This window comes from Solanum pennellii, chromosome 11 (genome assembly GCF_001406875.1).
Source record: "Solanum pennellii chromosome 11, SPENNV200".
NCBI classification, from domain to species: domain Eukaryota; kingdom Viridiplantae; phylum Streptophyta; class Magnoliopsida; order Solanales; family Solanaceae; genus Solanum; species Solanum pennellii.
The window spans coordinates 2830560-2855590 of NC_028647.1; the positions used below are offsets into that span (position 1 = coordinate 2830560).

Here is a 25031-nt window from a genome sequence, read left to right on the forward strand (position 1 = left end):
TGGGGTGGGGGGGGTGAAAAAACTTGAGTTAAAATTTCATATAAATCTTCACCTTATGCTTTGGAAAAAATGATTCCCCTTCATATACATTTTTTTGGGACCTTTCCTCTTCTTCTTCAAACAACTTAATATTAGTCTTTTTAATTTCTAGTACTACAACTTCATGCATGAACTTTTTAGCATAGAAAAAAATAATTAATTCTCCTTTCTTTTTTTTTTTTAAGAATTTTATTATATTTGATATATGGCTTCTTCAATGAACAATTGGCTTGGATTTTCACTTTCACCACATGAAGAAGTACTCACATCACAACAAAGTTCACATCAAGAATGTTTTGATCTATTGACTTCTCATCATGATCAATCAACAGTAGTACTTCCTTCTTTAAATGTTGTACCTCATGATAATACCCCTTTTGGTATTTTTGAAGCTTTCAATAGAAATCATCATCAATCACAAGGTAAGTAATAAGTTATATTAATTGATATTGTTTCATTTTGTTAAAAAAAAAATTGGGATATTTTTTTAAGGCTCATGTCAATGAGGAAATACTATAAACCCTAACTCTTCAATAAAAAAAAAAGGAGAAAAGATAAAGAGTATTAATGGTGTTTATATTTCAAAAATATGTTTTGAAATCAACCTTTTTGGATGAAATTATATTGGTTACAACTATTAGAGAAACAAAAAAACAGTACACTAAGCTCTCGCTATATATATATAGTGATGCAATTTTTGTTTTTTTATCTTGTGACAGAAATATATATGATTAGTTAGAGATTCATTTGGCAAAAAGTGTGAAAAAAATAACTTTTTGAAGTTGAAAATATACGAGCATATTTTCTTGTTGGTGGATAGTTTCCATTTTACCTTTTGAGTAATTATACGATGCATTAAGTTTTCGCTATATATATGATATTATTGATTCTTTTTAGTGTTTCTACTTGCTTTCATTGTCTCTCCATCTCTCAAGAACATGTATTTTTAAAGTAAATTCTCAACTTGTTCTTGTTAATGAATATATTTTTTTTTAAAAAAAATTCAACCCTTTTGTGCTATATTTGATGTTTTTTTTTTTTGTATGTAGATTGGAACTCTCATGATACAAACTACAAGACTACATCAAATATGTCTATGTTAATGGGAAATTCATGCAATAGTCAACATCTTGAAAATAATCAAGAACCACCAAAGCTAGAGAACTTTCTTGGTATTGGTGAACAAAAGCTTCAACAAGTCTGCAATAACAATAACAATAACAACAACAACGATTACAATATCTATTGTAGTACCCCTAATAATATTAGCGATAATAACGCTAATAATATTATAGGGCTTTCAATGATCAAAAATTGGTTGAGGAACAACCCTAACTCCACTACCACCACCACTACTACTACCCCGTCATTATTACAAGATGATAAGAAGGAGGGCGATGTTGTGGGGGTAGCCGGTGGTGGTGGTAATGGTAATAACGCACAATCGTTGTCACTTTCTATGAGCACAGGTGGTGATGGAGGTGGAGGTGGAGGTGGAGATAATAGTTGTTCGCCCGAAAATAACAAACAAGAGATTGTGAGTGGAAATAATGATGGACAAATAAGTGGTGCAATTGTAGTACCAAAGAAATCTATTGACACTTTTGGTCAAAGAACTTCAATCTATCGCGGTGTTACAAGGTCAGATACATTAATCGTTTAATTTCATTCCTTCTCAAGTCACACTTATCATGATAAATTGAAGGGTGTACATACAAAATTAAGTTGCGTAAATACTGCGAAATAATAATACTTTCCATATAATTTTTAAATTATTTTGTGTATATATATATATATATATATATAGGCATAGGTGGACTGGGAGATATGAAGCACATTTGTGGGATAATAGTTGTAGAAGAGAGGGACAAACTAGAAAAGGAAGGCAAGGTATGTTTATTATATTTCATTTAATTTGTCTCCCACTAAATATATTATAATATTTATTTTACATATTTTTCAAAAATACTAAACTTTGATATGTCTTAATTATTCAATTTTTTTTTCTTATTCTATTTCATGATGTGATGGATGGACTCAAAACATTTGTTCACTTGTTGCAGTTTATTTGGGTAAGTTAATAGATTAATTCCTTCCTTCTAATTATTATATATATCTTTTTGTATTTCAAAATGTTAAGTTTATTGGTAAATATTATTTCGATGACCTGATAGTTACATTGACAATACATTATTAAAAAAAATACTGGAATTAGTTATGAACTTTGTCGTTAGTTCGTCACTATTTTATTTGTGATTAACAAAAAATTTATCGCGAAATATAATTAATAACGAACTTGTTATTTAACTATAAAATTTATCTGTCGTCAAATTTAATTAAAATGTTTTTATAGGAGGATATGATAAGGAGGAAAAAGCAGCTCGTGCTTATGATTTAGCTGCACTTAAGTATTGGGGTCCCACAACTACCACTAATTTCCCAGTAAGTACATTTAAATTTTCTTAATTTTTTTCTTTAATATCATAGTAATTTTTTTTCTTTAATTTTTTTTTTTTTAAAAAAAAATCACATTTTGTAAAATCGCTGCAGTAGCAGCGATTTTGCTTTTTCCGGCGGAGGAAATCGCTGTTGTTTCAGCGATTTTACCGTTTTGGTTAATATAAAATTTTGTACACCATTTTGAAATTTTTTTAAATATTTTATATCCTTTAGGCTCCGGACTCTGATTTAGATGCTGTATTGATTTAGGAGAGAAGTCGATAGATGAAATAGGTTTTTCATTTCGATCCAACCTATATAAGGTGTTGATCGCTTTCTTTTGGCTATTAGTGCCTAATGCATTAATCGACATTTCTACGTGCTCCTCCTTGCCCTAGCTCCGACGTATAACCTTCACCTAATGTTATGTTGTTTGTAACGCTTTGGTTAAGAAGGTCGTTATTGTAGTTTTAAGTTAACAGATATATTCAATTATCGAAAAATCTGTTCAACTCGATCAATATCAATAAAATATCGCGATTACTTAGATTTGGAAGAGTTCAACAAAAGTCATCTCACTTATTCCGTACGTTGAATATTTTATTTTTTTTTATGAAAATTTTCAGATTAGCAACTACGAGAAAGAGCTTGAAGAAATGAAGCATATGACTAGGCAGGAATATGTTGCATCTTTAAGAAGGTACATTTTTTAATTTTTTTAATTTACATAAACATTAAGAAAAAAAACATATTATTAAACTTTTCAAGAAAATATAAGAGATAAAAATGTAGTAATATTTATATTCTATGGTCCTTAATATAGGAAGAGCAGTGGTTTCTCTCGTGGTGCATCGATTTATCGAGGTGTTACAAGGTACGATACAATTAATTTCATGTTGTTCATACTATAATACTCCCGACTCCTAAGGTAACGAGGGGTTTGACTTGACTTCTATCTGACTATCTGTTATAATAATCTTTCTTCGTTCTCGAATCGTGTTTTATATGATAACTCGTAATTATATGTCATATATTACCTTGAAGGACTAGAATCAAATTTTTTAACGCGAATTATTTTTTTTCGATATTATTAATATTTATTTAGGTTTATAATTTTTTTTTTTGGGAATATAATAGGCATCATCAGCATGGAAGATGGCAAGCAAGAATTGGTAGAGTTGCTGGAAACAAGGATCTTTATCTTGGCACCTTTAGTAAGTGCTCCTAATTATTTCCCTAAAATCATTTTATTTTGATCGAGCTGAGTAAAATTTGAACGGATTAAAATATGTCATATTAATAAAAAAAGATACTATAATTTGATTCGATCAAAATTTATTTGAGTTAAATAACATGTCATAACTCAATTTGCCTAGCACATGACTCAAATATCCCCATATTTGATTTTGCATGTATTGATTTGAGCTACATTTTGACCCAATAATTTGATAGATCATTTAAAGTTCTTGTAAAACGGAATTATTTATCAAACTAAGTCATTATATAATATCAAAATAATATGTTGTTTCAAAATTTTACAAAATTAGTATAAACGTATTTCACAGTAACGTTTTAGGGTATTCAATTTTTAACTAACAGCGTTAGGTTGATATACATTACTGTGAGTAACATTTTACTCCTAAAACGTTTTATTGAGTAACGTTTTACTCCTAAAACCTTACTGTGAGTAACATTTTAAGAGTAAGACGTTACTCACAGTAACGTTTTAGGAGTAAAACGTTACTGTGAGTAACGTATATCAATTTAACGCCGTCGGCTTTTAAAAAATAAAATATACCCTAAAATGTTACTGTGAAATACGTTTATATTAGTTTTGTAAAATTTTAAAAAAACATATTATTTTGATGAATTACTTTATATAACGGCTTAGTTTGATCAATACTAATCATAATTCAATTTGTTTAAACTTCGATATATATTAATGTTTTTTTCACCTAACTAAATTTGGTTCTTTTTTTTTTTAAGGTACACAAGAAGAAGCTGCTGAGGCTTATGACATTGCAGCAATCAAATTCCGTGGACTAAATGCCGTAACAAATTTTGAGATTAATCGATACGACGTTAAAAGTATACTAGAAAGCAGCACGTTGCCCATCGGAGGGGCTGCTAAACGTCTCAAGGACGTTGAGCAAGCTGAAATCGCGTTGGATTATCAGAGAGCAAGTCAAGAAAATATTGGTACTACTCATCTCATGAATGGTTCAATGAGTGCCTATGGCGCGGGCCATTGTTGGCCTAACATCACTCTTCAACAAACTCAACCTTTAAGCGCGATGCATTATAGTAACCCTTATAATAGTCAACAAAGGTTGTGGTGCAAACAGGAAGTACAAGATCATGATTTGACTAGTCAAAATTTTCAAGATTTTCATTCGCTTCAATTGGGAAACGCGCATAATTATCTAATGGGATTGGATAATTCTTCTTCATCGTCAATGGAACAAAACAACGTTACTTATCATCAAGGTGTTGGATATGCGAGTAATAATAATAATCATCATGGTGGTGGTGGATTTGTGTTGCCACATTTGAATGGATCATCATCATATGGTGGAGAAAATGATAATGAAGTGAAGCAATTACAACTTGGTACTCATGAGAACATATTTGGTAATTACTACCATTCGCAATCAGCAACATCTAATGACTCCATCAAGGTCAGTAACACTCTATATGATCATCAAGAATCTGCATGCAACAGTAATAACTGGATGTCAACAGCTGTTCCTATGGCTCTTGCTTCGAGGACTAGCACCGTGGCGGTTTGCCATGGTGTGGCCCCCACATTCACTATGTGGAATGACTCATAGACCTCTCATGACTCATAGCTAGCAAGGGATGTATACATAACTAATTTCTAATCTTTTTTTTCTTTTTTTTCGAAAATCAACTTTAGAAAGAGGGTTTTATTTTTTTTTTAAATTTTGGTTGGTTTAATGAAAATGTTTTTTTTTTTTTATAGGATTTGAAGAATGAAGTTCATGTATAGTCTATATGTTATTATGGCTATAATTTTGGGAACTTCATTCTTATAGATCCACGGAAAGTAAATGCTTTGTAATTTTGGATAATATAGTACAATGCAGATAATTAATTTATGGCAATTTTCTAATTGTTGTGTATGTATATTTTCTATATAATTAAGTAATTATGTAGTTTCTTAATTATTTTTTCGATTGATCATGTAAGTATATATATTATTATTTGCTGATTCATTTGTGTTGTATCTTGTTATTTTGTTATCGTATGTTCCTGCTTTCATACATCGATATCTAGACTCTTTTGAGTCGAGAGTCTTTTTTAAGAAATAATCCCCTACCTCACAAAGGTACGTAGACGTGAGATATGCATGCATACATCGATCTTGCCCTCTGCATACTCCACTTGTGAGAATATAATGAAATATATTTTTTTTCTTCGCGTGACTATAATGGCTAAAGAGATTCCTGATTTTATATTGGAGAAGAAATGAAAAATTATTATTTTAAACCTAATATCATTATCCAAACCTTTGAGGGGATATAATGGGATTAAAGTCCACAAATAGCCAATTTTTAGTTCATGTAAATTGAAAAAACAATTGTATATTTCATTTGTAAAATTTAAAAAACTTGATAGTAATAGTTATTTTGTCAAAAATAAGTTCGACGAATGATCGATCAGTGGAAGCTAATTCTATAAATATGATTTTCCATGTTAGTTGAGGACTTAGGTATATGTACGTATTTCTCATTTTGACGTTATCATTTAACTTCACAAGGTAGGACCGTTAGGGTAAGGTCGTATATACACCGTGCTCTCGAAATCTCGTTTATGAGATTAAGCCACATTTTGTTTGGGCCTATACTACTATAATCTGACCCATTTCTCTGTCAATAGTAAGCCCATTACTCTGCATTTCATTTGGGCCTATACTACTTTGACCCAACCCATTTCTCATAGTAGGCCTATTTCATTTGAGTCTTTATAACTAGAAAAATTATCTAAGTATACAACTTATTTTTATCATATTTTAAAATTCTCCATCATTTGAAAATGTTACAAAAATCTCTGCTCTCTTATATTCTCGGAGAGATTACGCAATGTATTGATCGGATCCATTACATCACTTTACGCATTACATCGAGAGATTGAGTGATGTATTCTAAACCAAGATGCTATGTATCGATATGTATATGAAATCAAAACGTGGTGTGTCAGGATATTTTGAGATGTATCTGAATTCCACCAAATTTAAGAAATTTTGTAATTAGGAAAAAGTAGGAACAAGATGTACTTCTTCAAGTTCTACTGCACCCTTCGGTCAAATAAACCAACCTCACTATTAAAAAGGAAATCTTTTACACTAGTACCTCGTTAATCTATCGACTAGGTTATCATAAGTAAAAACGAAAAAGAAACTTTTCAAAGTGAGAGATGGAAGGAAGGCGCGAATACAACTAACATTACAACCAGCTGAAAAAGTTAGCTAGCTAGGTTAGCGCAATGACTTTCTCAGTACTTGCTTTTTTAAGCTCCGACCAACTTATACGAGGTGTTGCTCGCTTTTTCTCGGTCACTAATGGCTTATGTAGTAGTCGACATTCCTACATGCTTCCCCCTAACCTAATGTTCTCGTGACTCGTGACGCCTTGGTTACAAATATTATCGATCTAGGTTTTTTATTGATCGATTCGTTCAGCGAAATGCCATCCAACTCCATCAATATCAATAAGATGTATTAGCCCCCGCTTTGTTTTTGACAACAGATATATTAGTTCTTAACACTATGAAATCAGTATAAAATTCTCGTTCTTGTGATCCGACCCATCATACTACTCTTCACTTGGGTCTATATTACCTTGATCCGACCCGACCCGACCCGTTTCCCTGTCATTTCGCCGATCCCTCTGTACCTTAGACCAACAAGAAGAAGAGAGAAGAATCAAAGAAGAAGAAGAAGAAGAAAAGGAGAAATGGGTATTGTAAAACTATGTATTTTCTCCATAATCTTCATTTTCTTGCTGAAATTTCATTACATTTCAGCTGAATTCTTCAAAAGAGATGTAATAGAATTGGAAAAAGGACCGGAAGATGTAGCTTGGGTGGTTCAGTTATCTGATCTTCATTTCAGTGTTCATCATCCTGAACGTGCTCTTAGCTTCGAAAAAATTGTGGGTCCTTCTCTTTCTATGATCAATCCTTCATTAGTCTTCATTACTGGTGATCTTACTGGTAATAATCTACTTTTTTTTGCTCCAAAGTTTTGTTATATGATTGAATTTTATTTTTTTTAATCTTACTGTCTATTTGGGTTTGTGGGGTTCTTTGAAATCAAGTTTTTGATGATGGAAAATGGTTATGGAGGGATTTTAGTGGAAAATTTAGGTAAAGGGGAACTAAAAATGTGTTCTTTTTTTGTTTCTTGGAAATGTTGGGTTGAGAAGTTTGATTGGTGTGTTTTTTAAGCTCGTGTTTGGTTATAGATTTTGAAAATTTTGGTTTTTGAAGTTGTGTTTGGACATGTTTCGCGAGTGGAATCTAATTATGATATGTGAAGTCGATTAAATTTCATGGTCAAACGGATATTTGAAGATGGAATTTCAAAATCTATAGTCGAACACTAGCTTATAAAACAACTTTGTTGATGCTGGAGAATGATGATGGAGGCATTTTAGTGGAAAATTAAGGGAAGGAGGTTTCAGAAATATGATCTTGTTGTTTCTTGAAACTGTTGGGTTGGGAAAATGAGGTTGGTGGGATTTGATTGGGAGTTGGAGCGGACGTTAAAATGTTACTTAGTTTCTAGGAGAAAAAGATGAATCTTTATCAATGTGAAGTAAAGAAGAAAGAAAATTGACTGAAATACTAAAATGTAAAGAACATTGTTGTTCCATGGTTCTTTTGTTGTTGAAGGACCACAGATTATCGCATTAGTGAAGGCTATACTCTATAGTGTCCATGTGATACTTTAGTTTTACAATGGAGTAATGTTTTCAAAATGTGATCATACATGACTATGTTGTTGTTGCAAAAGTAGCTTGGTTTTGTTTTATCTCCTTTGTGTGGGGTACTATGTCAACTATCACACAAGGTAATTTTAGAATTTAAGATGAAATTCTGCAACAGCTGTATTTTAATATTCTTGGTTCAAGTTTGATTCATAATCGAGATCAGTGAGCACTGTGAAGAGTTTCTGAACTGTTGTTTAAGGTATATCTCTGATGTTTCGTATCAATGTATTGCATTTCTACTATAAAGTGGTTTTCCACAAGTTGATTGCTATACATATTTGAATAAAGTGTTTGTCAAAGCTTAGATATTTCAATGATCTTTGCTCGTATACGACTGATAATTTCAATTGTCACCAGATGGAAAGAGCAAGGATTTACTAATAATGAAGCAAGATGAAGAGGAGTGGTTGGAATACAAGAAAGTCCTGACCAATGTCATTAAAAAGAGTGGACTGAAGAAAAATGTGTTTTATGATCTCCGAGGAAATCATGATATTTTTGGTGTACCGGCTATTGGTGGTCCATTTGATTTTTACTCGAAGTATAGCATTAATGCGCAGCTAAAACGAAGTGGACTAGTCAATAGTGTCACTATTCAGGTTTGTTATAGATCATATCTGTTAGCTTCTTTTGTTTACACACTCTTTTTCTTTATCATTCAAGCTGTTAGTAAGGTGTCTTTTTAAATGAAACTAATATGGAGGGGAAACCAAATGTTCGAAAGAGGCTTGGAAATTTTCTTAGACGAGGATAAAGGTAGTGTAAAATTGTAACATAGGCAATGAGGAAGAGGTAAAACCCATGTATGGAAGCATATCTGTCTATACAATATTTATGAATTCTATTTCTGTAGTTATCACAAATTATATAAAGGAATTTCTTAAAAATCAAATGAGTTCTATTTTAAAAGTTTGAACCAATTTCTTTTCTAATTCTTTGATTCTGCATGTTGGAATTTTCTCCTTTTCTTAATGTAACCATTATTGATGTATTTTTTCCCAAAAAAAAAAGAAGAAAAAAACGTTATCGATGTAATTATTGGCAATGTTATCATCATTTAGACACCCATAGCTTTCAAAATGAAGGTGAATCATCCCTGAACTTTAATATAAATCAATCAGCTAAGCTTCAATCACAAACATCAGAAACTTTGTGATGCCGTGTTTTGAGCTTATCCACATCTACTCTGCTATTAGCCTTGACCTCTAATGATGACTATTCTGTTATCTGTAGCTTTCTTGTTTCATAGTTCTTCTCGATAAACTGTTTGGTATTAAAAGCCTTCTAGTAACTTATAATCATGTATATTTTTCCTTGAGAACTAGAAATATTGAATCAAAGCTCAAAATTCAAGGAAAAAAATATTGAATTTTACCGTTTTCAAAAAAAAAATATTGAATTTTGAGCTTCTGGATTGATGCTAGTGTGTGTTTATATAATTCTTTTTATCATCAGCATTGTACCATTCTTTAAAGCATGTGCTCTATGATCCAGACTGGTGAACGCAGTATTCAGTTCGTTGGGTTCGACAGCATTACGTCTTTAGGTCTGCGGGGCCCAACCAATCTATTTGGTCATCCCACTGATCAACTATTAGATGAAATAAGCTCTGAGCTCTCAGTACTAGATTCTCAACCCACCAAACCTATTACCAATATTGCTTATGGGCATTTCCCGCTTTCATTTTCTGCTGCATCACAATCTGGAAGAACCTTGAAAGAGACATTTCTGATGCATAACTTGTCAGCTTACTTATGTGGGCATCTGCATACAAAATTTGGTAAGAATTTAAAGAGGCATCATGAGTCAAATCAACACAAACATCTTCTCCAATTGAATGGACATGGATCACTTCCAAATAATTCAAAAACTTGTTCAGATGAGGCTACTGAATTTAAAGAGTTCTGGGAGTGGGAAATGGGTGACTGGAGGAAAAGTAGAGCAATGCGCATATTGTCCATTGATAGAGGATGGATGTCTTTTGTTGATGTTGACTTCAAGTTGGGAGCTAAGAATGTTATTATATTGCCAACGTTTCCTCTGGACTCTCGCTTTACTTTGGAGAGATCATTTCACAAGTGCAAGATGGAGTCCTTGAACTTAAACAGTATCAGGGCTCTTGTATTTTCTTCTTCTCCAGTTGTATCAGTTGTGGCTAGGATATATGATTCAAGACCTGGAAATCTCGTTACAGTGTTGGAGACTCCTATGAGAAGAAATGACGATTCTACATCTAGGGGGAACCTTTACACATGTCCATGGAACTTTAATGCCTTTGAAGATCCATCTCCTGATAGATTTTTGTTGCAAATAGAAGCAGTTGATATCGAAGGCAGATCAACTTTGACTGAACTAAGGCCATTTTCTGTTGGCGGTCTTCGTGCTAGGCTTTCATGGAATTGGAAAGAGTTTATGGTTATGGGTTGTCAGTGGGATGCTTTATATTACCCAATATTATGGTTATTCTATTTGTTAACTCTTCCCATCCTCGTCTTTCCAAAAGCTATCTTCGTATTTCTTAGGAAACAGTATACTTACAAGAGCTTAGTTGGAAACAGAAAACTGGTAACTTGTGTGGCATGGATTCTATCGGAGCTATACAATCTTCCACTTGTATGTTTCTCAATAATTGTTTATTTGTTTTACCTCATATTATGTCCTTGGCTTTCTGGCCAAGTTTTCACCGAAGGAGAAGAAAGGGGATACATGACCTACAGGGGTTGGGTGCTGAGATTCAACGAGAGGCAAAAGCTAGACTTTCATGGATTTCCAGATATAATGGTGGTAGTTCTTCCTCATCTTTACATTGTTGTGTTGCCTACAATAATTGTGATTGGAGCATTAGTAGCTGAGAGGGCAGTATTCCAAGATCATCTTCGAGCTCTTTCTGCAAAAAAGGAAGATGATTATTTGGTGAAGAATAATGTATCCGCACCGACTAGTGGAAGAAATAAGACTCTGACACTCCTCCATAGGCGGTGGCTTAGGAAAATGCTCCTGTTAATATCTTTGGCGATTTGTTGGAAGCATTTCTTGGTAAGTTTTCAACTGATCTTTTTGATGTCCATCTTTGTTCTGATTTGAAGTGTTGTTCTTCTTAAACAAAATGCTTGTTTTCCTTCTTTAAACGCTGGTTCTTTAAACACTCGAAGATTGTTGCCTTCCCAAATTCCTATAGGCCATAGTGCTTCCGTTGCTCTGAGTGGTTGTTGACATGTTTCAATGTGGATTACTGTTGCATCTTTTTGGAGCTCATTTGACATCACCTATATCCTTCTTATAAACTAGCCAGATCTTTTCCCTAGTATGGAAATTACTTTCACATAGATAAAAAGAGGAACGTTCAATATCACACCCAACGGTGTAGCCTAGTGCTCATTGTAGTGGATTGAACACCACGAGGTCTTAGGTTCAAATCCCAACAGAGATACTTCCCATCGGTTCTAGGCTTGGTAATATTTAACCAACATAGCATTTCAGTCATATCACATATCCTCCTCATCTTTTGTTTGTGGAATGCACAATATCCTAATTGTTCTATAACAAACTGTCGATTGTTTCCGGATAGAGCATACAGAAGAACACGTTAAATAGCTTTCCAAGATAATGTATTTCAAGATGTTTCAATCAGCATATTCAAAGAATAGAGTACCGTTTTTTTGTTATATCGCTTTTGACCAAATCTGCTTCTTGCTAATTTTGTCTCTTTATGATGCAGAACTGCAGATCTCTTGTCAAAGCTTATGCTATGAATCCATTTATCCATTTCCCTGTCTATAGCTTGTCAGTTCCTATCCTGTTAGCTTATACTATCTACAAAACTAGCAGAGCTGAGTAGAATTTTCGGATGTGAACTACATGTAGAGCTACAAGTTCAATACATCAGACTAAAACCTACACCGGCTTATGCTTCACTGACAGTGATAGATCACATTTAGCATCTTATGAGGGGCAAAATGTGAAAGCTTCAGAGGTTGCGGTTAGCCTAAAGGGTTGGTTCCAGACGAATTTCTTGGTCATCAGAAAGAAGTAGACTAATAGAAACATTGAGTATTCTTTGTTTGACACTGAAATGCTGGTGCAAGAAATCGATCTTTTACGTAGTTTTACAATCAGTTGAAAAAATAATGCAGCATCTTGTTGTAGCAATCTGGAACTTTAGATACATGTGATGTATTACTACATCACTTCACACATGCTAAGTTGGAAATGCATCATTTCATTTGAACAAGTCTTTGAGTTTTGCATTAGAAAAACAAAATACCAAGCATGGTAAGGTGAACCAATTAGCATGAGTGTAAGCTTTGTGTAATCCCTTTATCTTTTATTCTTTATTTTGGTATAACCATTTGGTATTCGAGTCTGACTAATCGGAATTCGTGCTAGGTTTATTACAAGGAGTCAAACAAGTCTGACTAATCGAAATTCGTGCTAGGTTTTATTACAAGGAGTCAAACGGTATTCTCTCTACCGAAATTTCTCTATTTTTACAATTTCATATCTCTGATTAAGGATGAACAAATATCAACTAAGAGTGAAACAGGCATATCTTTATTTTTACAATTAGCGTTTGCAAACCTTCCCTAGAAGCTAGGAGAACAATTTGAATATTCGAGAATGTACTAGAGTGAAACAGGCACTAGCTATATATCGCTTAGACTCTTCAAAAATAAAGTCACCCCAATGTTAAATCCTTAAAAAATGCACTAATTATGAAGAATCCAACAGACGTAACATTTTGAAGAGTCGCAAGATTGAACTATCTATTCAATCCTTTCCATCATTTTGTCATTATTTTTTTTAGTATGCTATGATATGCCCTTAAAACTTTACCAACACAACAGCTTTGTATAATCAGGGAGTTGAATATTTCAAAAGAACATTTTTCTGGCAACAAGTCAGATAAGTTTACAAAAGATGACAGACAACAAGCAGTATGTACATATTCATCTCCAGATGTATGATTGACTTTCCAACTCATGGCCATTAACTTATCGTCTCCATCAGACATTACGACTGTTAGGTTTCGATTTGTTCCTGTATGTACGTGACTTAGAAGACACGTCTGGAGCTGGACCACAGTCATAACAATCAGCAGATAGTGAAGATTTTCCCAATCTGAAGTAGTAACTTCAAAAACGGCTTCAACGACGCTGCTGGCACATCTGGCACGCGGTAGCAGACCTAACATTGGCATATGTACAATACTCACAAGACCAATGTCCTGAATCATCTATGTTTCTGGAACTGCTTGATCTTGATGTGGCTCCCTTTCCTCTACCGCCCTTTCCTTTGATGCTCCCACCTCCCAAGCTTTTCGAGCTAGCTGCCCTGCTGTAAGCACCATGACCATCCACATCCGAGAGGCCATTCTCTAAAGCTCGAACCAGGTTCTCAAAGTAGTTTCGAGTTACGCTGTCATCATTTGAACAGAATAAATTACATTAGCATTCTCCCTACTTAAAAACAAGACACATCCTTTTGTATAAAAGGTTCTATTCATATGCTCCTACAGAGATGAGACTAAACAGCACTTGAACCATCATATTTTTTTTGATAATGGTGAACCATCATATTCACTAGCCACTAATAGAAACCAAAGACTAGACCTCCAGGATCAATGCAAAATCTATATTACCTTGTAAGCCCTGCAAGCTTTGTTCGGAACTCATTAAATTCTCTTGATGGACCTTCTGCATCAAGGTACCCCTGGAGTTCTTTCTCCGCGCACTGATGAAGCCGTTCAAGTCCAGACTCAGCCTCACCTACGTCGTTAAGGATAAGAGCCTCAATAAATGAAGGAAACCATCTAAATGTGATTCTCGAAAAGGAAGCAAAGGCAAAACCTTGTAAATACTCAAAGAACTGCCTTTTGGCATGTTCATGCTCGGGTAAGTAATAACCATATGCATAAGTCCATTTTAGCACACGCCTACACTCAACTATCTGCAATGGTTTAGCCGTCATAATCAATACATATACACATGAATCAAGAGAGAGGAAGAACACTTAATATTGATATAGAAGATCTACATTACCTGCAACCAGGCCTCTATAATAAATTTGAGCTGTGATTCGGGTTGACACTGTTTGTCACTCAGTTTCTCAAGCTGCAAAGTGCAATCACAATAAATGCTTTCCGGAAATTCAGAAATATAATCAGATAATGACAACTTGAAAGAGAAAGATGGCCAAGTCCTCTTTTGATACCCAACCTTGTACTTGACAACTTTTGTATGGGTTGCTCAATGGATGAATATGCAATGTAGGAAACATGAAAGATAACAAAAAGCTTTTATTTTGCCTCCAAAGAAACACTTTATATTATCACAATGAGATATACTTTCAGAGGAGCAGACTGAAAAAGCTCAACAACAAAATTAAATTCAGCAGTTCAGCCTATACAAATGGGGACAAGACTTTAGGGAAAGTATATAATGAAATCCTTTTCAAGATTGAACTTGTTCATTCGGAAGCTTGGTTCTTCTACTAATGAATATTTTCAAGTACTTAGGGAAAGAGAAATAAACAAGCAGTGTGTTAATTAAGTATATAAGCAAAAAGCAAAAGACTGTTGTGTGCAAAAGAATTTTGATACTTAAAATTTTTTATATGTAAAAGAAATTCTCTTACATGTACTGTTTGCATTTGCTGAAGATCTGAAAGTGCCTTTTGCCGCGACTGCAATAAGACATTACTGACATTAGGTAAGCAGTTAAACAAGGATCCTGCAGCATCTATAGAGAGACTTCTCCCAATAAATAAGAAGAATCAGAAACAAAAGGAATGGCCTTTTGAGGCAAAGAAACATGATTGTACACTTCTTAAGTCTCTATCCCCAAGATGCAGACTTCGCCTAGTTCAACATGAAATATATACAAAGCAATGAAGATGCGCACAGAAGTTTCACTACTGGAACAGAGAAGATAGTAACGAACCCATGACATAAAAGAGAACTATTTTTCTGGATGATAACTTTTCAATGCAGACCCACAAGTGGGCAAAAGTTTCTAGTGCCTTCACACTGCACAAGATGATTTGAGAAGACAGCAGGAAAGATGATTACAGTAAAAGAAGAATAAATGTCATGAGGAAGATCCAAGTCCCAGACTTGCATTTCCTAAGGATCTAGATATCATATATGAAGATAAAAATAAAAGTGATAAACATCTTTTTGGATTGAGTTGACTTTGCTATCAAGGAAAGAGGTCATTTTTGGGAAAAAGTAAAACAGAAAGTATGCCAAACAAAATTGGAGGATAAGAATTAGTTACATAAATTATTCTCCCTTAGTTATATTCACCAAGCACGGACACTTTCGTCCTATTAGATTATGGGAAAATCAATCCCGAATGTACAGGCTCCATTGTTGGAACTATCGAGATGTACAACAGGTGACCTTCATGCTGACAATTGCATAAGATTGTAACTTGATAGAGACATTACATCATCCAATCTATATTTTCATATAGCATAAGTAGATCTTTAGATTGGTAATAATAGACTCCCGGTAGTTGCAGAAATTATGCAGCATCTATTCCATGATTTGAGACATTTCCATGGACATTAGACTTTCTTGCTATTATATTTAAATTGATGATATCAAAAGCAAGGTCATGAGAACCAGAACCACACTATCTGAAAGCCTGCTGACAGATCATGTATAAAATTTTCATGTGTCAAGTCGCATAACAATTCTATCCGTCATCCATGCAAGAAGCCATCACCACAAAAATTTAGGTCACAAAGAAGAATTATAGTATCTTAAAAGAACTTGAGCAAAAAAGTTACCAGTTCCTAAAAAAATAAAGAGCATGAGCAAAAACCAATCTTCTGTTTCTGTTATCCTTATCCTAACAAAAGTTGAGATAGCTGATAATGAGAAACAACCAAAAATAAAGGTGTCCTAAACCTACCGACTGGTTGGTGGCCCATCGCTCATAGTAATGTGTATATCTTTCTAAAGAATTTTTGGCCATCTCTCTCCTCTTTTCAGATTCATCAAACTGGAAGAAAAACATCAAATAAATATTAGCTAACTTATGATTAAGGAACTGAATTAGCAGATAAATCTTGAAAATAGAGAATACTAATAGAGCAAAGATCTTACCACTCCATCTTGCTTTGCGGACTCGTAACGGTTGCACGCATAAAAGCCACCAGTTCTCTCACCGTGATCCGTCCAAGGGCCAAGGCAGAGCCTGTAAAGATATCTTCTTAGTTCACAAGAATCATAAAGAAACAAGATCTGGGAGACAGCTTCCCTACCTTCTTCAAAAAGGTAGGAGTAAGACTGTGTACCACCAGCCTCCCCAAACCAGACCCCACTTATGGGACTACACTAGATATGTTTTTTAAAAGCACGCAGGAGGGGGGGGGGGCAGAACAAACATTAGAAACAAGCAATTAGTTATGCTATATATCGTAGATAAAACACATCCAACGTCAGTGGGGGAGTCCTGCTGCTTGGTGTGTGCATGGTATGCAAAGCAAAATGTTAAAAATGGAAGCAGACTGACAGAAAAAATCCTCACACTAAAGCATATGCTAGGATGAGCAACTGAAAGAAATTCCATGGAAATAGCTGAAACACTTACCAGCAAAACTCAAATTTACAGGGTGGTGTGCATGTGATATGCATGCACCCCTGATTTTTCTCAATTGGCCGCTTGCATTTCGGACAAGGCTTAGAATTAGCTAATATCCTGCAATGTCACCACGGTCCACGATAATGATGTTTAGTTCCACGTATTGAAAGTTGAAACAGAATGCATATCCAGAAAATGCAGCTATAATATGGACACGGATTTTAGGCTTAGATGAAATACACAAATATAATGGTATAGAAAGTTAACTAGGTAGTCAGGATGCAGGAGGCCAAGCTGACACAAATGCATAGTCGAAAAATGATTGAACTTCAGTATGACACAGAAACAACCAACACAGAAAAAGCAAATTTGGAATCAAAACCTATGCAAAAGAAGAATAGAAACCTTTTCTTATAAGTTCTGAGCAGGAAAATGGCTGCATCATAGCCCTTTCAGGAATTTCAAGTTTTTTATGCTCCAACTTTACCTTTGTGCCTTTTGTTACCACGGTTGCTATTTTTTCCCAACATAAGGAAGACATGACTACAGCAAGTTCTATTTATTTATGAGTCAATTTCACCTCCGTCTCCAAGATGGTTAAAACCCATCTATGGTGCAACAATTTCACAAGAGAAAGTACTAACTAGAATAGCTCAATCCTAGAGTTATTTCATCTCTCTTCCGAGACTCATTTACCAAAGCCAGCTAAACCAAGTAATACAAAAGATAAGGAAAGGACAGGATGATAAAATCTGATACTACATACCAGTTCATGTTTTCAGACTCTGCACTATTCTTCAAAATCCACTTAGACACAGTTCCACAATCAACTGGGCGATGAGTTTCCTCGGTACACTGCAAATATGTAACTCATACAGATTACAGAAATGCAGAAACAGAACAACTATCATTATATAAAGTAGTTGAGTTCAAACATTGCAACTCACATTCCAGCAGAAACTATATGAGCACCCACAAGTAACATCATAGCTTCCACTACCAACAATATAGTCAACTGCATAATCACACCCTGGAGCAGGACACCATTTTGTCTAAAGCATGCCAGAACAACCATTAGGAACTTAATAGACACACAAGGCATATAGTAAAGATTCTTCAAAAAGACATAAAAAAAAGTAAAGTATCACTAGGGGCCCGGTAAGGGGGGAGCAATTACCTTTCTATTGTCCTCCACGAACGACCTGATAAAGTACCGATTATACTTCTTTTTGTCATCATCAGTGGCCAATTTGTTTATCATATCCAGACCGATAGCAGCACTACAAGATGGATCAGGACAGCGCAACATCAAGCATCCAGGACCATCAGTGATGGACGTGCTAATATACCCTGTACCAAACAGAGAGACAATGAGAAGTTCTATGGGATGCCTAAACGGGAATTGAGAAAAACTTAACCATACCACAACCAATTGGTAGATATTGGAACACCCCCTCCACCTTTGTCCTCTTAAATACCAAGTTTTTTTCCACGACAAGATTCAAACACATGACATGCACCTAATCCACACATCACATATTGCGGTCTTAACACTTATTTTTCTATGCTGACAAAATTAACCAGTAAATGCCTCATAGAATTAACAGTAATCTTTTCTCTTTAGCTTCCCATATTCATACATTGCGAAATCAACCTTCGGCACCTATATTTTTCTAAAATCAAGTAACAACCTATTTAAGCGAGAAAGTCCCTGTACGCAAGCGGTAAGAAAACCCAGATAAAAGTATCATCATCCATGTAAGACAGTGAATGAACTGTGGTAACAGAACCAACAACAGCAGAGTAGCCCTTAGGTATGCAAAACATTTTCAACCCCTACAAAGCTCTACTAATGACTCCCCCTCCCCTCCCCCCCCTCACCCCCCCACAAGTACCAAAATAAGAATCAAAGGAACCACATCCCAATAATAATACTCAAAACAGCTTATGGAACCTATAATAAAGTTCAGAAGAACAACCCTGAAATGGTTACAAAAAGTATAATCCTCCCATTAGTATTTTGTTATCTTCTTCTTCCCAACATCTTTTATTTGTCAACGAGCTGGATGAGCTCAGCAAACCTCAAGCATCGCAGCAAGACAAACCAGCAAACCATGTTTAAGACAGTATAGAGTAACTTAAAGATTTTCTCAAGCAATTCTGTCTAACGGAAGAAGGCTAGTTTCATTCATCTGGAGTGCCAGGTTATTCAAGGAGATGGAATGTTAGACACAAATGCCTTTCAAACATCCATTGAAGAAGCGACAACTTTATGAAGAAATTAACCTTGCCAGCATGTGAAACAAAAAGGATGACCACAAGCAGCCGCACTGATTTCCTTACGAGGATAAACATCAAAGCAGATCCCACAAGTAAGCTGCAAGAAAGGAAGTGCACATCTTCAATTCAAGGGAACAGTAGCGACCAGCCCTAAACCTCTAGCTTCAATCCAATCTAAAAGAGGGAAGTACTCTTCATATATGAATTTAAGTTACCTCTTCCCCATCAGGGAGTGGCACATGATTCTCTAACAAACCAACAATCCTGCGGACCTTTCCTTCATCTGCAAACCATTCATCATTCACTTTGCTGACACTCCTGTCAACCCGAAAACACTAGGATATTTAGCATATAATCCCTAAAAGCCTTAAAAGGCTTGTACATATGTGGTAAGTGAGAGCAATGTGCATCAGATTCAAGATCCCAGAAGTCAATGTTAACTGCCAGAATTGCAAGCATATTTTTATTTTTATAAGAGCAAATAAAATCATACTAAATGACTACAACGACATGCATAGACTACAATTCTATTGATACCACAAAATCAACTGAGGACTGAAAGAACTTCTAGTTCAATACCCATTGTGCATCATCTTCTAAGATCTATTATCATAACTACAAAGTAATGCTTATGAAAAGAATTTACCAGTTATAATGGCGAAGCAGGATGCCAGCAGCTACCCTTGGAATAGAGAGCACTGTAGATATCTTTGTAATACTTTCCTCTTGGCATTTGTGAATATCAGCTTCATTCAAGATGCTATAGTTTGACTACAGAAAAGGTAAATCGAAGTAAAAACGTGAGAACTTTCAGTAAGCAAGCATTTAATGAAGAAAATAGTACGATAAAGATCAAAACAACTGGAGAACAATGACTACAACATAGGATTCAATAGTTAATTCACTTCATCAAACATAAGATAATTATGCAAAATTTGGCTGTAACCAATGCACTAATACCTAGTATTCCAGTGTAATTATCACATTACAACTTTTTCCTTCCTTTTTTTTTTTGGAAAAGGTAACAGTTGTATTCATAAACAGCACCAAGATAGTGTTGGAGCTTCTGTAAAAGTGAGCAAAAAGAGCCAAAAATACAGCCCTCGTTGAATCTTAAAGGAACTCAATGAAATTTAATAAAGTTTCTACCTCATTGGTGTATTCCTTTTTCCACCAAAAGGAAATAACAAGATACAATGTAAGTTAATCCTCTAGACAGATTTTTGCTTCTCTTCAAAACATCTTGAATTACTTCCTTTCCAAGTCACCACCAGCTATTTGTTGCTTTGTCCAGCCACGCCTATACCAACAAAGCAAAAGATCCCGTGTATTCCCAGAACCATCTAATACCAGTAGAGTTGTAGCCGTCATAGCGGATAGTGGGTCTGGGTCGGGGTCAGTGATAGAAAAATACGAAAAAGGATGATTAATGGTTTATTTTTGGCTGCCTTATAAGTAACATCCACTACAGAAATGTAGCCCTCTTCTTCAGAGATTATCAATAGTGAGGCAAGCCTCCTTCGCCTCAATCCAAGAGAAACATATCACTTTATGTGAAGTTCTTGACTTCCAGTTATGTTTCCAAGGCCATGGCTTGAGATGTTATAAAGAGACTTCACCGAAAAATCTATTTACTACAGCCTTGCCATTATACAAATGGTGCAACCTTGAGAATTTTCCAAAGCTTTTTTTTTTTTTTTAAATAAAGTAGAGAATTTTCCAAAGCTAATGGAGTTCACACTCTTTTGGGCTTTGGCAATCCTGATCATTCATATTTCTCTTTAAGTTAACTATCGAAGTCCCATTAACTCTAGATTCAGCCACATTTACATTAGAAAACAACGAACATCAAACATATACAAATTTGGGAACTCGTCCTTGAAATGACCATGAAAGATCCATCCATCCATCCAGAAAACAGTTCTGCTTCCACTTCTAATACTTCTAAGTTGCTTGAACTCAGGCCGTAGATTTCTTATGCTTCTCCTCATTTACACCTTTAAGTTTCTAGACAGGTAGAGTACACCAGTATCCTTCGAGCATAGATTTAAATGAGATTACCCTACTCCACAAGCTTGTTCATACTTGTATTGTAGACGCCAACTGTTGCCTTGAAGAGATATCCTAGAGCTTATAAATTGTAAGCACACAGTTGCTCTACATTAATTGCGCTTCAGTTGAATAAGTCATACGCTTCACTGCATGCTTCTGACTTTGGTGAAGCGAGCCCTACTCGTCTTTCTCCACTTCTCGCGTTCTAATACACTGCTACATCAATACCTATTCTTCTACAGTCTTGCATCAAAGAAACACGGGTTTCAATTTGGTTTAGTAAGTGGTACTTCTTACAAGGCACGGCTTGCAAAGAAGTTCCACAACATTACTAAACCATTCCTTGGAGCACCAAAATTTAGCCACAAATGCTTTTTTTTAAGAAAAGGTCAGGATTCAGCTCAAAAATGTTTTTTCCTTCCACAATCCATATTACATTTAGGCTTCAGGCCACACTACACCTCTAATTAGATTTGAACTGGCACAAATATGACGCTTAAAGTTGCCTTATAAATTCCTGGGGCAGACTCATCATTATGTCTTATCAGTCTTAATAATATCCATATTAAAAGCACTCTCTTGTGATATGTCATTATTCCATATTAGATTTATCACATCCATCACATCCCTATTAGGAACATACACTTTGTTACCAAAGCAGGAGATGAGATATCTTAGTTTCTCAATGCAAAAAAATTCAAGAGCTATAATTAGAGAGGACATCTGCACCAGATTGCAAGGGGAATTGATTCCACATCAAGCACGAGACCTTCTAGTAATGGACTCTCAACTATCAATTTTTTATATAATTAATTAAAATGGATTCTCAACATAGATACAGGGTTTAAGAAAACGTTACCGGGTTCCCTGGAACCCCCACCTGATACAATGAATCTTCTGCTTCTATATGCACCCGATTTTCTTCCCGAGTTAGTATTCATAAATCGCTTCTTTTAAAAAAGGCATAACGTGAACCCATAACTCCAACTTAAAAGCAGAAACCCAGGAAAGAAAGCAAGTAGTAAGAGAACCCAAATGGCAATAGTTACGGCTCTCTGTCTTGAATAAACTACTCTCTCATTTCCATTTTACCTAAGCTGTTTGGACTCGGGTGCGGTTATCCGATGTGGACGCAAATCCAAGGATCGGATTCGGCAAAAGCTAGATTTTAAGATTTGGGGGTACGGATCCCGGTATGGATAGGGGTGCTGGGATTCGGCTAAACAATCCAAAATTATAAAATAGAGATATAACGATGTTCTAGATTTTGAAAGACGCCCAACTTCTTCTTTCACGCTCTCTGGTTCTTCCCCTAAAAAGGAAAAAGAAAGTCATTCAAGGCCTTCCACCAACTCTCCTTACAGATCGGTGCTACTATTTACCAAAAGTCAGAACACAAACGCTTGAATCCTTAGTTTCTCTCCATTTGGCTTGAAACAACAAATATTGACCAACAGGAAAAGCTAAAAAAGAGACAAAGGAACTATAATATTTAAGGCATGCCATTTCTCGTGTCCTAAATCTATTTTCTCTTCTATCAAAATCTCAATTTTCCCCAAAATTTGTCCACGAACTCTGGTAAAAGTATCCAATGTGGGTTGACTGAATCTCACATGTATCCCACACCCGCACCCAACTCGTGTCGACACGGGTGCGGCAGCAAAAATGAAGAGTCCGTGCAACTTAACATTTTACTTGTCGTGTTTACACGGCCTTTAAGAAAAACATTAACTAAAGAGATAACTTGACTAAATTATCCTTATTTATTCTTTGATATGGATTTAATAATGATCTCTTTTTTCACCACGTCAATCTTTTTACACATTTAAGTAAACGTAAAGATGAAAACTAATAGTAATAGATTATATCTCAATTCGCAAACACGACTACTGTTTTGAACCAGTAAGTTTTAGTAAGCACGACAACTAAAATGGACACGTGGCCAGACTGACAAAACTGTATTCATAAGGAAACCCCAGTTATTCTTATCCAAAAAAAAAAAGAAGGTTCTATTTTCCCCCCTTTCCTCTTCTACTATATATGGAAGAAAAAGGGGTTAATCCAACCAAATCATTCCTCACTTTCTTTCCGTGGAAATCAACTCTAACTTGAACACTAGATACTCCCCCTATTGTTACAAATCCAAGTTTCAAAAGCCAAAAGAAACTTTTTGGAAACAATAAAAAAATCGTTCTGGACACAGGTAACACAACAGCTTACACAGTTTAATGTCTGAGGAGGGTAGAGTGTTCCCAGACCTTTCCCCTACCTCAAGAGGTAGAGAACCAGTGTCCGGTACACCCACAACTCATCAAAACACAGGTAATCCAATAAACAAATCAATTTTGACAAAAACAATAACCAGCAGCTATAAACAACCATCAAATCAATACCTTTACTAGCAATGAACTATATCCAGTAATCAATCAAAACTCAAAAAACATAAACAGCTCCAAATTCAAAAAAAAGTTCCTAAATTTATTAAACAAAAAAAGCGAAAAAAAACTCAAAAATCTTCAACTGTACCTGAGAGCGATGATGTGCGATGACCGTATCAGAATCATCGGAGTCGTTATCGATGAAATCGTAATCCATGACGTCATCATCATCGGAATCATCATGAACATCGCCGCCGCTGTAGAAATCATCATCGAAGGACTCGCCGTCGTCGGTAGCATCCTGCATCATCAATTCATCCTCCGATGCCATTTCTCCCTTTTTCACACCCCACCCCCCTTCTTCTCTCTATCTATATATATATATATTGTGTATGTATAGGTTGAGGAAATGAAAGAGAATTTTTTTTGTTGAGAGGAAATGGAAAAAGAAAAGGGGAAAGTGGAAAATTGTGTAGTTTCTATAATAGCCTTTTTGTATTGGTAGTAAATTCTTTTCCCTTAGATTGAGGTTACATCAAAAATATATTTATATTTTTTTCCCAATTTTGACTTATGGTATGAGCTAAAAGATTAACAATGTTAATATATTGTTCTCAAATTCATTGAACATAACAAAAATGAGATAATGATATTCTATTATATTATATATATATTTTATTTTATTTTTGTCATGTTAAAATTGGAGTAAACTAGTATAATCGGACTGTGATTACGTAATTTATAGACTTATTTGTTATTGTTGTTTGGTTCTTTTGAACCTTAATCTTTAAGTAAAAAAAAAAGTTAAACGTGAAAGCAGTGTGTATAGCTGGTGTAGGTTTGAAAACTAGTTCAGAATGATATCAAGAAGTGCATGATGGATTGAGAGTAAAATCTTTTTTTGTCGGTAAGAGGAAGAGTCGTCTTCATCATATGGATCGACTCGTTTAGATGTGAGGGTGTGATCGATCACAAAAAGTCAGTAATGAATAATCTGTTTTTCTGTGAGCAGAAGAGAATCGTGTTAAATCCTGTCAAACTTATAAATTCAATATTGCATATCGTATAGTGGAATTTCAATTTTTAAAAATGAATATCATGATTGTATAGTGATTGTGTGAGACAATCAGTGATTGTGTGAGACTTTATCTATGTGAAATGTATTTATGGATGTCCGTTAAAACCTTAGCAGTGGACCTAGTTCGTCCCGAGAGACAAACAAACGCATTTTAAAGTTCAAA

At 35.0% G+C, this 25031-nt stretch overlaps 3 protein-coding genes across 3 annotated transcripts; 2 read left to right on the plus strand and 1 right to left on the minus strand.

Moving 5' to 3' along the window:
• Positions 1 to 244: 244 nt before the first annotated feature.
• LOC107004194 (AP2-like ethylene-responsive transcription factor AIL1) lies at positions 245 to 5397 on the plus strand. Its single transcript, XM_015202435.2, has 9 exons — positions 245 to 461; positions 1089 to 1680; positions 1847 to 1929; positions 2103 to 2111; positions 2393 to 2481; positions 3105 to 3178; positions 3302 to 3352; positions 3616 to 3692; positions 4465 to 5397. The coding sequence occupies exons 1-9, from the start codon at positions 245 to 247 to the stop codon at positions 5307 to 5309; spliced, it is 2037 nt and encodes a 678-aa protein (XP_015057921.2). The 3' UTR covers positions 5310 to 5397.
• Positions 5398 to 7300: 1903 nt separating this feature from the next.
• Positions 7301 to 12840, plus strand: LOC107003100 (putative metallophosphoesterase At3g03305). Its single transcript, XM_015201354.2, has 4 exons — positions 7301 to 7713; positions 8850 to 9091; positions 9987 to 11528; positions 12211 to 12840. The coding sequence occupies exons 1-4, from the start codon at positions 7455 to 7457 to the stop codon at positions 12328 to 12330; spliced, it is 2163 nt and encodes a 720-aa protein (XP_015056840.1). The 5' UTR covers positions 7301 to 7454; the 3' UTR covers positions 12331 to 12840.
• Positions 12841 to 13320: 480 nt separating this feature from the next.
• LOC107004635 (probable E3 ubiquitin-protein ligase ARI8) lies at positions 13321 to 24134 on the minus strand. Its single transcript, XM_015202916.1, has 15 exons — positions 23939 to 24134; positions 20007 to 20131; positions 19576 to 19678; positions 19367 to 19457; positions 18258 to 18430; positions 18028 to 18132; positions 17847 to 17935; positions 17090 to 17197; positions 16603 to 16693; positions 16409 to 16498; positions 15126 to 15173; positions 14531 to 14602; positions 14339 to 14438; positions 14131 to 14257; positions 13321 to 13907 (listed from the first exon to the last, which is right to left on the minus strand). Exons 1-15 carry the CDS (start codon positions 24119 to 24121, stop codon positions 13637 to 13639), a joined length of 1776 nt encoding a protein of 591 aa, XP_015058402.1. The 5' UTR covers positions 24122 to 24134; the 3' UTR covers positions 13321 to 13636.
• Between the last annotated feature and the right edge of the window lie 897 nt (positions 24135 to 25031).

Excerpts from the sequence above, each read along its gene's own strand:
- LOC107004194 (XM_015202435.2), top strand. The coding sequence starts at position 245 with ATGGCTTCTTCAATGAACAATTGGCTTGGATTTTCACTTTCACCACAT. Across the intron at positions 2,482-3,104 it reads CAACTACCACTAATTTCCCA|ATTAGCAACTACGAGAAAGA; the intron begins GTAAGTACATTT and ends GAAAATTTTCAG. Across the intron at positions 3,353-3,615 it reads ATTTATCGAGGTGTTACAAG|GCATCATCAGCATGGAAGAT; the intron begins GTACGATACAAT and ends GGAATATAATAG.
- LOC107003100 (XM_015201354.2), top strand. The coding sequence starts at position 7,455 with ATGGGTATTGTAAAACTATGTATTTTCTCCATAATCTTCATTTTCTTG. Across the intron at positions 7,714-8,849 it reads CATTACTGGTGATCTTACTG|ATGGAAAGAGCAAGGATTTA; the intron begins GTAATAATCTAC and ends AATTGTCACCAG. Across the intron at positions 9,092-9,986 it reads TCAATAGTGTCACTATTCAG|ACTGGTGAACGCAGTATTCA; the intron begins GTTTGTTATAGA and ends TCTATGATCCAG.
- LOC107004635 (XM_015202916.1), bottom strand. The coding sequence starts at position 24,121 with ATGGCATCGGAGGATGAATTGATGATGCAGGATGCTACCGACGACGGC. Across the intron at positions 19,458-19,575 it reads CACTCCCTGATGGGGAAGAG|CTTACTTGTGGGATCTGCTT; the intron begins GTAACTTAAATT and ends CCTTTCTTGCAG. Across the intron at positions 14,439-14,530 it reads TTATAGAGGCCTGGTTGCAG|ATAGTTGAGTGTAGGCGTGT; the intron begins GTAATGTAGATC and ends AAACCATTGCAG.